This window comes from Suncus etruscus, chromosome 7 (assembly GCF_024139225.1).
Source record: "Suncus etruscus isolate mSunEtr1 chromosome 7, mSunEtr1.pri.cur, whole genome shotgun sequence".
Taxonomy (NCBI): Eukaryota; Metazoa; Chordata; class Mammalia; order Eulipotyphla; family Soricidae; genus Suncus; species Suncus etruscus.
Genome location: NC_064854.1, coordinates 47,117,525 through 47,130,002, shown reverse-complemented (window position 1 = coordinate 47,130,002; position 12,478 = coordinate 47,117,525). Strand labels below are relative to the sequence as shown.

The 12,478-nt window shown below is 37.0% G+C and overlaps 1 protein-coding gene across 1 annotated transcript in view; it reads left to right on the top strand.

Moving 5' to 3' along the window:
• Positions 1-11,200, top strand: part of DESI2 (desumoylating isopeptidase 2) — a 60,675-nt gene extending 49,475 nt beyond the window's left edge. Inside the window, exons 4-5 of the mRNA XM_049776606.1 lie at positions 1,342-1,483; positions 8,652-11,200. Coding sequence (XP_049632563.1) covers positions 1,342-1,483; positions 8,652-8,885 — 376 coding nt within the window. The 3' untranslated portion in view covers positions 8,886-11,200. The remainder of the gene's footprint in view (positions 1-1,341; positions 1,484-8,651) is intronic.
• Positions 11,201-12,478: the final 1,278 nt, after the last annotated feature.

Below are 12,478 nucleotides of genomic sequence, written 5' to 3'. Positions count from 1 at the left end.
AAAAATATATTTTATGATGGCTTTCCCTCACTTTTTGCTTAGAAAAGATGAAAGTTTGTGATCTATCTAACACAATCTATTTTCCCAGAGAAAGATACTTCATAAATATGAAATAAATATTCAGCAGAAGATTAACCATAAACTATTACTATGATACATGTAATATTTATATTGGTGTGCTTAAAGGTATGGATAGAAGTATACTTGTACCCTTGATGCCTTATAAATAGTTAATAGCATTATAAATCTGAATGCGGGGCCGGCGAGTTGGCGCTAGAGGTAAGGTGTCTGCCTTGCAAGCACTAGCCAAGGAAGGACCGCGGTTCGATTCCCCGGCGTCCCATATGGTCCCCCCCAAGCCAGGCGCAATTTCTGAGCGTTTAGCCAGGAGTAACCCCTGAGCATCAAATGGGTGTGGCCCAAAAAACAAACAAAAAAAAAATATGAATGCTGGGGCCAGAGCCATAGTATAGAAGATGCTGTATTTGGTTGTGTGCAGCCAACCCAGGTTTGATCCCGGCATTCCATGTGGTTCCCTGAGCTCTCCAGGACTGATTCCTAAGTGCAATGCAAGGAGTAACCCCTGAGCACTGCCAAGTATAGTCCCAAACCTAAAAATATATAATAAATTCTGAATGCTATATAGTCAAATTTATTGCATAATTAAGGTTTGTTCATGATACTTAGATTCTTAGTTTTAGAGAGTTTTTTAAAAAAATTTAGGAAACTATAAAATGTATTATCTTTCTTGTATAACTAATATCTGACTATAGTTCTACTTTATATTTAGTAATATCCATTCTATTTCAGGGTAATAGTTTAAGGAATGCTTTTTGTTTGGGGGAATTGGTTTTGTCATAGGTTCTTAAATATTTGGTTGTTTGACAATTCATCTCACTAAAATATAGTGGGCAGATAACTTAAAGGATTGTCAATGAGGTTATGGCTATTCCTTTGTTTGCAAGTTAATTATACAAGAGAATTTGTATACTAGATTTCTTTCTAATTAATAGTGTAACTACTAAAAACAGTAATTTTAATAAAATTTTAGCATTATTTTAAAGTAAAATACCTATTTTGCAATTTTATTCAGAGGTAGTGTACTTGTTTATTATAGATTAGTCAAAGCTCAAATAGTTTGAATATTTTAAGTATTTCATTGTCCTTTTGGCCCATTTAACACTGTTAAATCATAATATTTAATGTTTTGTTAAATCATAATATTTTATCATAATATATTAAATAATATTCTTGGAACTAAATCATTAAATATGCTTTTATAGATACTTAGAACACATCGCTATATTTGATTTTTACTTTCTTTTCTTCTTATTCTTTAAGAGAAGCTGTTGTTTTAGGGAGTACTGATTTCCTTGAAGATGATGTAGAAAAAATTATAGAAGAATTGGGAAAAGAATACAAAGGCAATGCCTATCATTTGATGCATAAAAACTGCAATCACTTTTCTTCAGCTTTCTCAGAGGTAAGCATTTATCTTTTCAGTTATTTTCATTGAAGTAATGTGGTTTACATAAGTTTGTATCAGCAGTAAATTAAGCTTTATCCTAGATTTTTCCTGATTTTGCAGAGTGTGAGCTTGTATGAATGACCTTCCCAAAGGTGGTAGCTTTAAAGTCTGGATAATTTTTTAATATATTTTTTATTTAAGTAACATGATCATAGTTGGGTTATAGTCATAACAAGAACACCCCCTTCACCAGTGTAAAATTACCCCCTCCCCCCTTCCCATCCTCTGCCTGTATTCGAGACAGGCATTCTACTACAGTTATTTGTTTTTAAGTTCAGTAAGTTGTATTTTTTCCTTAAAGGATAAGAGTAAAAAATTATAGTAAAGCTGTGATAGTGGCAATCACCGTTGTTTGCATAGGTCCAGAAAAATGGGGAAAATGGAAAACAATCCTTGACCTGATTACAAAAAGGCTTCACCCCAGAAGTTTATTGACATAAGACCGACTCTGGGTTCCAGGCATACCAGTCCATCCAACCCGAGTCATTCTCCGTGGTCCCGGTGAAACTTTTTCACACTTTAGCTATTGTTGGTATCAGATTCTTATATTTAAAGACTCTGGATTCTGTGCATTTCTTTCATCGATGTCAGGCTGATGTGGAGCATCCTCTAGTTTCAGCATACCATTAAATGCGGAGTGATCTGCCCTACATGCAGACTGTTGCTGAGTCGTCTGGGTGTTTTTTTTTTTTTAATATTTATTTATTTTAGGTTTGGGGCCACACCCGCCAGTGATCAGGGGTTATTCCTGGCTCTGTGCTCAGAAATTGCTCCTGGCAGGCTTGAGGGACCATATGGGATGCCAGGAATGGAACCAGGGTCTGTCCTGGGTCGGCCATGTGCAAGGCAAATGCCCTACCACTGTACTGTCATGTCAGCCCCAAAGTCTGGACAATTTTAAATTGTAATTTTATTTGTAACTTTGCATTGGGTAGAGAGTGAATAATAATGATTTCTTCTTACTCTAATTCCGTTTATTACAATCTGAAATTTTTACCTAATGAAAAGTATGCCCAAGCAACTTCTGCTTATTAACCAGTAAAATTTCTCCTTTCTTGAATACCAAGAAGAAACCCAAAACTTGATTCAAACTGAAGAGATTTTTAAAAAGAAGATGAAAAAAAGAAATCAAAGATATAAAATGAGGTCTAGAGCAGCGTTTCTCAATGAGGAAAATTAAATAACATTAGAAATAGTTTCCAGCTTGATGGCTGAGCACACAGTTGCACGGCAACTGTGATAGACGTGAAGGAGACATGATTACCTCTGCAGCATGCTTAGCTTCCTTCCTGGCACTTTTTATTTCCCTCATTGTTGCCATAACAGCTTTCAAAGAGGACTGTAACAGACTATAAATGTGCTTCTCAAAAATCTGTTTTGAGGGGCCGGGTAGGTGGCGCTGGAGGTAAGGTGTCTGCCTTGCAAGCGCTAGCCAAGGAAGGACCGCGGTTCGATCCCCCGGCGTCCCATATGGTCCCCCCAAGCCAGGGGCGATTTCTGAGCACATAGCCAGGAGTAACCCCTGAGCGTCAAACGGGTGTGGCCCAAAATTAAGTTTTAAAGAAAGAAAAAAAAAATCTGTTTTGAGAATTGGAATCATAAGTTTTCTATGGAACTTACGAGCCATATATTATTCTCCCTTCCCATTTACTGAATCCAAATATTCATTCTCACCTGATTCTCAGATGATTCAAATGAACTTTTAAGAGTTAGAGAATCACCCTCAGTCTGTGAATGCATGGATACCTTAGACATGACCTCATCAAGTCTTTGTTGACTATAGTTATTTGTGAGTTGCATTCAAAGAGCCATAGATTGTTAACATTGGCCAGAGGTATTAGACAGCTTCCTTATTTTACTGACAATGAAACAAGCCTATTAAAGATAATTGTGGAGAACTCAAAACCTGACTTGCTTTTTTTCTTTCTTTGGGGAACAGATTATAACGTCATAACATTCAGATGCTTCCTCTAAAAATTTTCTATTTGGCCTTTTGATAAGAGTATGCCAGCCTATTTTATAAGTTAGATCCATTTGCATCTGATTCAGATTGACAATCACATGCTGTACAGGTTACGGCCCACAGGTATAAAATGGTTTAAGAAAACTGGCTTAAACAATAAGGAAATGTATCTCACAAAGCAGTAAGTTCATTGTAAGACAGGTTTCATGTGAATATGACCAGTGACTCAATAATATGTCATGAAGTATATATGGTCTTCTAGTGTAATTGAGCTGCTGTTATTAGTATGTTCTGCCCTCGGTCTAGCTTCTTTTATGATTTTCAAGTAATACAACCACATTGAGTGCCATATTTAAAGGAAGAAGAAAACTTTCTTCTGGAGTGAGAGATGAGGAAGTGGGGAGGACACACTAAAAAGGCAAAGAATTAGGTCCGATGCCCATTTCTAAATTAGTCACTAGCAAGACAAACGGTATTACTCTTACCTTTTAAAATACCAGAGAGATAGCACAGTGGTGTTTGCCTTGCAAGCAGCCAATCCAGGACCTAATGTGATTGGTTTGAATCCCGGTGTCCCATATGGTCCCCCGTGCCTGCCAGGAGCTATTTCTGAGCAGATAGCCAGGAGTAACCCCTGAGCACCACCGGATGTGGCCCCAAAACAAAAATAAATAAATAAATAAATAAAATACATTTTAACTTAATTTTTAATTCATTTTAATCAATATTTTAAAATATAAAACAGTATAAAAGTAGTGAAATAGTGTAAAGATTCTTTACCTATCACTTAGCCTCAGAAATAATGAAATCCTTGCTAATCATATATCCTCTATAATAAAACCATTTCAAGATTTCACTCTTAGATTGCTCTGAAGCAAATTCCAAATATCATTTCATATCAGTTGCAAATATTTTATTTTGTTACTCTAAAAATTAGGATTCATTTTTAATATAGCCACAAAATATCATCACACATAAAAAAGTTAACATTTGTGTCTTACTATTATCCAAATATTTAATATTTAACCTTACTAATAGTCAAATCGTAATAGTCAGATAGTAAATCAGGATATAGTAGAGGTTTTATACATGACCATAGATATCTCATAGTTTAATCCACATAGGAAAGTATTGAGCTTAACAATCTTCAAAAACTGAATTGGCTCTTGTCTATAAAAGAAAAAATTTAACAAAATTCTATCCTTAGAAAGCATGCTTGCAAGTCTATTCTTGTCCAGTATCTAAGAACCTGGATTTTACATTTGCCACAAGTGACTCACCATGGCTGATATTTGTTAAAATGATTAGATTTATACTAAACAGCTGGTTTCCTTCTGGGACTCTAAAAATTTGGCACACTCTAGACTAAGTCTGCTTCAGGACCAGTCCTCAACAAAATCTTTAGGCACTTAATACAATTAACTTTTTCTTATAGACATTTCACACTGTTAAAAATTTAGCTGAGATTATTTCTAAGCAGTGTTGAAAATATAGCCTGGTTTCCTATAATACAGAGTGAAAAATAAGAAGCAAGATAAATTGAGGAAATGGCTAATAAATAGAAAGGGAATCAATACTTATTTTGGATAATTTTGGAATTTCTCAACTGGTCTAGATGCAGAAGATCCCCAAATTTGGGGATTTACTATCAAGAAGTCATACTGTAGAAAAAAAGCCAATTGTTTTGACTTGGGCAATTTGGCTAATGCTGAAGAGATTAAACATGTAACTAATGGATCCTCACAACCAAAAGCCAGGAATAGAGATGGGATCACTCAGGAAAAATCTGTGAAGAAATACTTGTTTTAGTGAATTCTATGAATATATACAAGGGAGGAAAACAATATTTTTGAAAATGTTAGGCTAACAGAAGAATTGACTACTTTAATAAAAGGCACAGAGGACAGAATGAAAGATGGTTCCTAGATTCTCAAGACTCAGGCAAGAAGAGGCTTCAGAAAAAGAACAATTTCAAGGGCCAGAGAGTGGACCTGAGATTTATTTTCAGATCTTAAAAAATAGACCCACTCAGACTTCAAAACTGCTTTATACTAGCAATTTCTCCCTTCCTTTCATGTTTTTTCCTTTTAGTATGAGAATGTCTATAACTTATTCTCTACCTACCTACCATTATATTTGGTGAGTGTGCTCTACACACTTTTATTCTTATTGTTTCTTTTTTACTGTAGCTCTGTATTAGAGAAGTCCCATACATATTTTCACTCTTTTTCATGTGTACCACATTTTGGGTATATCAAAACTCATCCAGTTTTCAATGAAACATTTGGGTTATATTTGAGTCTCTGGATGTTATTAAAAGTGCTCTAATAACCTAATAAAATCTCTTTTCACAAGTTTGCCAATATGTCTTTGGGATAGTGTCTCAGAAGAAGGATGGCTAATGATTTGCAGTTTAAATGTATAGTACTTTGCTATGTAAACCAAATTTGTTTTGTTTGGGGGCCATACCCAGCTGTGTTCAGGAATTACTCTCAGTTCAATGCTCAGGGATCACTCTGGCAGTGCTCAGTGTGTGTGGTGCCAGCGATCAAACCTAGACTGTCCATTTGGCTAAATGTTTTACACATTATATTATCCCTTTGTCCCCTAAGCCAAATATTTTTGGTTAGGTTGGGGTGAGGGGAGTGGCGAATGGGGAAAGAGAAGCAGAACCTCCCCAACAGTACTTAGGGGGCCGCTTCTGAAGATATTTGGTCTAGATATACAGACCTGATTGCTTCTCAGTTTAAAGAAGCAGTGTTACTAAGGGATCAAGCAGGGTTAGGGATGAAGCTGGAGGCCTCTACATGCAAGGCATAATTTGTAGCCCTTCAAGCCAACCCATTGTCCCAAATATATTTTTAAGATCACCTCTGATCTGAAGTACATTTGAGTCAGACTTAGCTATATACACATGACATATAAACAAGTGTTACAATTATGCTGCTTTCTGAAAATGCCTTGACAGAGGCACATTTTCTGATAGGACCTTATAGTAAATATTTCAGGTTTTTGGATTATTCATTATTCTCAACTCTGGCTCTGTCATTGTAGAACAAGAACTGTAGCTAGTAAATAAAAAATGAGTATGATACAATTTCATGTACAAAAATAGGAAGCTATTGTTTGCATCTCTCAGTTTTAAGTTAATCAGGCCACAGTCCCATGGGTTGGGACAAAGTCAACTTCTATGAAATATATGAGTGTATATTAAGTTACTAAATAATCAGAACTCAGGAAAGAAGATGGATACTAGCTATTGAATAGTCCATTGTGGCAATTAAACTGAATAGTCAAAGTCATCATTTCTGGTTCACTGTCAGGCAAGTATCCATTCATATGTTTGTTAAGAAGATACTGTATTTTCCGGCATATAAGATGACTTTTGAAACAGAAAAAAAGTCAACCGAAAATTGGGGGTCATCTTATATGCCGAGTATATCCCGAAAAATGTTTCAATATTCCACTAAATGATGGATCACTCTAAACAATGTTCATGAGTCATTCATGCGTCTGCTGGGGTAGGAGATACTATATACAAAGCCAGGAATCAAACTAGATTTGCCCCATGAACTATTTCTTGATCTAAGTTTTAGCTAATTTTTTGGGCTATAGATTTCTTTTGTTTGTTTGTTTTAGAGCCACACCAGGATTGGTTTTTTATTTATTTATTTATATTTTGGTTTTTGAGCCACACCCGTGATGCTCAGGGGTTATTCCTGGCTATGCGCTCAGAAATCGCTCCTGGCTTGGAGGACCATATGGGATGCCGGGGATCAGTCGAGGTTCGTCCTGAATCAGCTGTGTGAAAGACAAACGCCCTACCACTGTGTTATTGCTCTGGCCCCAGGGTCATAAATTTCTAAAGCTCTCTCCAAAATCATCACCTAAAATAGATGGCATTTCCAGATCATGCGCTAATAGTTTTAGCATGATTGGAAGCAAAAACAATGGTGGAGCATTGTAACATACACTCATGTCATCTGGCAAAAGGGATAAAGCTAGTATTAGAAATGATCCAGTTCTGGGGCTAGAGCAATAGCACTGAGGTAGAGCATTTGCCTTGCATGAAGTCAACCTGGGACGGACCCAGGCTCAATCCCGGGTATCCCATGTGGTCCCACGAGCCTGCCAATAGCGATTTCTGAGTGCAGAGCCAGAAGTAACTTCGGAACACTGCCAGATTTGGCCCAAAAATCCAAGAAATAAAGAAATGACCCAGTTCTCAGGAGGGCCAGTCCAGAGTAAGAAGCTTGCCACAAAGCAGTGAATGTAGAGTAGTGGGGGGGGGGGAGGGGGGGCGCGGGTATGGAAGAGAGGGAAAGAGTGGGAAAATGACTGCCCCAGCAGGGGTATGAGGGGGGAACGACTGGGGAATTGGTGGAGGGAAATGTGCACTGGTGAAAGCTAGTATACATGCTATGACTGAAATTCAGCCATAAACAATAAAAAGTATATGTGTGTACATATACATATATAAGAAATTGTCCAGTTCTTATCATTTGCCATAGGAAACAGTGAGTAGGTACAGAGATCTAAAAGTTAAATAGGAAGAGGTCAAATAGCTGCATTAAATCATCAGCTTGGAGAGGTTCTTCTGATGCCTTTATCTACTTCTGCTGCTTGTCCAATGCTCACCCGAACATCTCTGCCTTGTTCTGGCTGCAACCCCGCTTCTCCACAGAGCTGTGAAGCTAGGTCTTTATCTGGGGAGTTATATCTTCTAGACCAATATGAGCATCTTGGGAAAAAAATGGATTCAGGACAGGAATAATAGGGTTAAATGCAAGCCAAGAAAAATGGGGAAGTAGAAAATTATCCTTGGAAAAAGAATTCACAAAGAGGAAAACAGCCAAGATAGTTCCATCTACCTGAAGCTTCTTATTAAATCTTTTATTAATAAGTCTTTATGGTTCAAAGTATTTGTACAAGGATTAGAGAAAGAAAGGAGCTATGTGGCATTGAGAAATAAACAAGTTGATGTAGTTCTACAGAACAGAAGAAATGAAGCTGCTTGTTACCAAAGGTCTGAAGAATCCACACCCAAGGCCAGTGTGGATTTGCAGGGCATCCACTGCCTCCACCTGCCCAGCACCTCTTGGCTGTGAATCATATAACCTTAACCCCACTTACCTAATGCACAACTCTTTCTCCCTGTAGATTCTTTGTGGAAAGGAGATTCCTCGCTGGATCAATCGACTTGCCTACTTCAGCTCCTGTATACCCTTTCTACAGAGTTGCCTCCCAAAGGAGTGGCTCACTCCTGCAGCCCTGCAGTCTAGTGTCAGCCAAGAGCTCCAGGATGAACTGGAGGAAGCAGAGGATGCTGCTGCATCCGCTTCCATGGCAAGCTCTGCAGCAGGCTCCAGACCCGGACGCCACACTAAACTATAAATGTCTCCAAAGTCTCACATTCCGAACTGTCTCTTGACAGTTGACTATCACTAGAGAAAAGTAAGAGTGAAAATGTCCTTTAGATATTTTGTATGCAAAGATGGCTCTCCCCCAAATCCCAGTTTATCAGCTCAGGATTATATTTGTAATCAAAAAAAAAAAAAATCACTTGGCGCAGGAGGGAGAACTTTGTATGAAGCTGCCCTCTGTTTTTTTTATCCACTTGTAAATTTGGATTTACTTCTCTGATTTATACAAACTCCATTTAAGTTATGTTTACAGTATTTTGTATCGCTGTTTACAAATCTTGCATGGACTCCTGCCTCAGTGAATGAAGAAAATCTTCATGTCTTCAGAAAATAGGCAGGTTATATCTTTATACACTTCTGACAATTGCCAGAGCTATGGCATAAATAATAGGCACACAAAAAAGGTACTTAACACCATTATAGTCACCACCACCTGCTAAAGAGTTGTCTTTTAGGTCTGTTTATTTTCGTAAATATTTTGGCACCAGGATGTAGAGAGGAAGGCATGTACATCTCACCCTGAGGGCTTAGAACCTGGGTTAGCGTGAGAGGTGATCAATGCCTGAGCCTAGTTCCTCTTTTAGCACTTCCATTCTGAGTAGCACATCCCCCAAGGTTCTGAGGAAATGATTGCTTTCCTACATCTGCCCAGTTAAACGGGGTAGTGTATTCCTCTGTCCGTCTGGCTTTGATGCCTCTTGAGTCCGTAATTAACATTTTTTGTTGTTGTTTAAGAGATTCTTGCTAGTAACTGACAAGAGTTTTGCACATTATTGGGGACTTTGTTTTTAGTTTAATACCTGTTGATATCCTCTCTGCACTGCATTTTGTTTGTGTGAAAGGAATATTCTATGTAGTAACCACATCGCAGTCTGGGTTGACATTCAACTGCTTTTGACTATGCTACCTTTTTACTAGATCAGGAAAACCAGTCTCCAATATAACATACTCCAAAAAGGTAATTCTTTGATATTTGAAACATTTTATGTACCATGTCAGAAAGAGTATGTTGAAATTTGGTGATTTGTTATGGAAGGCTAAAAGATTTGCCTCATAAAAAAAATAATAATAAGCCTGATTTTAATGATCTCTTGTTAGAAAATTGTATTTCTATGTCCAAAATACATCTTTTTTCTGTTAAGTGTCACTTACATAATAAACTCAAAGAACAAAATTGTCACCACAGGTTACCACACCTCATTAGAAAGGAATCTGTCAGCTCAAGTCTACTCCCATTTTGACCCTTGGATGGAAAAGCCAAGTCATTACATGTCAATTCAATTTTTCTGCCTTAAGAATGAATGTCCTACGTAAAATATTGGATGCAGTGTATAAATTATAAAAGGCAGTGACTTCAGCTTTATATATATATATATATATATATATTGTTAGTTTTAAAGTCATCTACTTTATTTAAACTAGATTGGATTGTTTGCTATTGCTCTTTGTAAAGATACATATCTTTCAGTAAACTACATTTTTAACTTTTTCATAAGCTGATTTTTGTTATTTATATCAACTTAAGCACACCCTGTTCAATGGGAAAATAAACGTTGGGCTATAAGCATTGACCTGAGATAAATGAAGCCACTTAACCTAATTTATGCTTTTGACTATTTTGTTTATGGAGAGGAAAGCCTTTATAAAATTATTCTGTTTCCAGGGTTAGAAGGTTGCAGAACTTGTTTTAAGATATATAACAGAAATGAATTTATGACCATGAAAAGTAAACCTTGGCTTGGGCCAAAAAAATGAGATTTAGACTAAAACACTAATATTATAGCCATGAATTTATTCACTAAGAGTCTTATCCCCAAAACCCAGGTTAGTGAAAAGTGAAGGATTTTTTGGTATTTTATTTTAATGTGAAGTACTATTTTTTCTAATCCATGCAGATAATCTATGATTAAATCTGAGTGGCTGACATGTTAACTAATAATCAGCCAATCATTAGAAACTTAATAGCGAATATTTAGAAATATCCCCTCTGTGCTTATTCAGTGCCCACTTCAACACATTTGATTTTCTTCTTGTTGTTATTTTATTGTATTTACTGTCATATTTGACATTTGGAGCTTAAAAATAGTGTCAAGGGCATTAGTAGAAATAGCATCCTGAGGGTTATATCTAACTGACAGCAAGTAAAATTCTAAACATGAGATAGCTTATAATCTTTGTATCTGAGGTTGAGAATATCTTTATCTCATTTAAGATAGTTTCTTCTCTAAGTTTAAAATTGAATTAGCATTTAGCCAGCATTCCCTTGCCTTGGAGGAAATGAATTTTGTTCTCAACCTGTTCTCTATTTAAAGAAAATCCTATGTCAAAACTCCAATTATTTAGATGTGATGTGATAGAATCAGATATTTTCCTTTTGTCATGGTAACCAACTGAAATCTATTTCTCGTGGTGGGTTAGGCAGTAATGAATATAGTGTTAGAGGTTCAGAAATCGAGGCCGGGAAGGTGGCGCTAGAGGTAAGGTGTCTGCCTTGCAAGCTCTAGCGTAGGACAAACCGCGGTTCGATCTCCCGGCGTCCCATATGGTCCCCCCAAGCCAGGAGCGATTTCTGAGTGCATAGCCAGGAGTAACCCCTGAGCGTCAAACGGGTGTGGCCCAAAAACCAAAAAAAAAAAAAAAAGATAGAAATCGCTAGTATCTACTATTTTAATGTTCTAAGGGTTTTCATCTTTGGAAAGTATCTGCCTGTGAAATGACACCACTTTTGCTTGATGCCCAAAATCCAGCCAACTATTGCTCTGACCCATAGCAATAGCGCAAGTTACCTTCACCAGCATTTGTACAAAGCAGGGAATTTTGGTTTTAACCAGTTGATAGTGTTGTGTGTGTGAGGAAATTTAAAAGTAGAGACAGCTGCAGAACTCTATATCCATGACTTCTTTCCATCACAAAACAGGTAGAAACACATTCACTACATCAGGATTCTAATCTGTATCTTCTTATAGCTCCATTACTCTAAGATACTCTGTAATTTTTAAACATACTGTATGTTATTTTCTAAACTTAATTTAACAGACTTGGGTTTTATTCGGCAAGCCAGTCATACTGCCATTGAACCCCCTTCTTTGGGGCTGGAGAGATAGCATGGAGGTAAGGCGTTTGCCTTTCATGCAGGAGGTCATCGGTTTGAATCCCAGCGTCCCATATGGTCCCCCGTGCCTGCCAGGAGCAATTTCTGAGCCTGGAGCCAGGAATAACCCCTGAGCACTGCCGGGTGTGACCCAAAAACCACAAAAAAAAAAAAAAATAATGAACCCCCTTCTTTAGTAACGTTTTAGAGAACAGATTAGTTATTAAACTTTCATTGTCTACCTAATCACCTCACATTTTCACTGTTTGAAAGGTGTTATAGCTGTTAAAGAATCTTCATGAACCTGAAGATTATTTCTTGTGAATTTGAATATAAATGTACTATCATTCATAGTGTTTATATAAAAATACCAGGATCTTCACTTTTGCTACCTTGATATAGCTTTGGGTTATGTTAACAACATTGAAATCAATTTATTAAAAAGTACTTTTATAAGATACGTTTTATAGTGC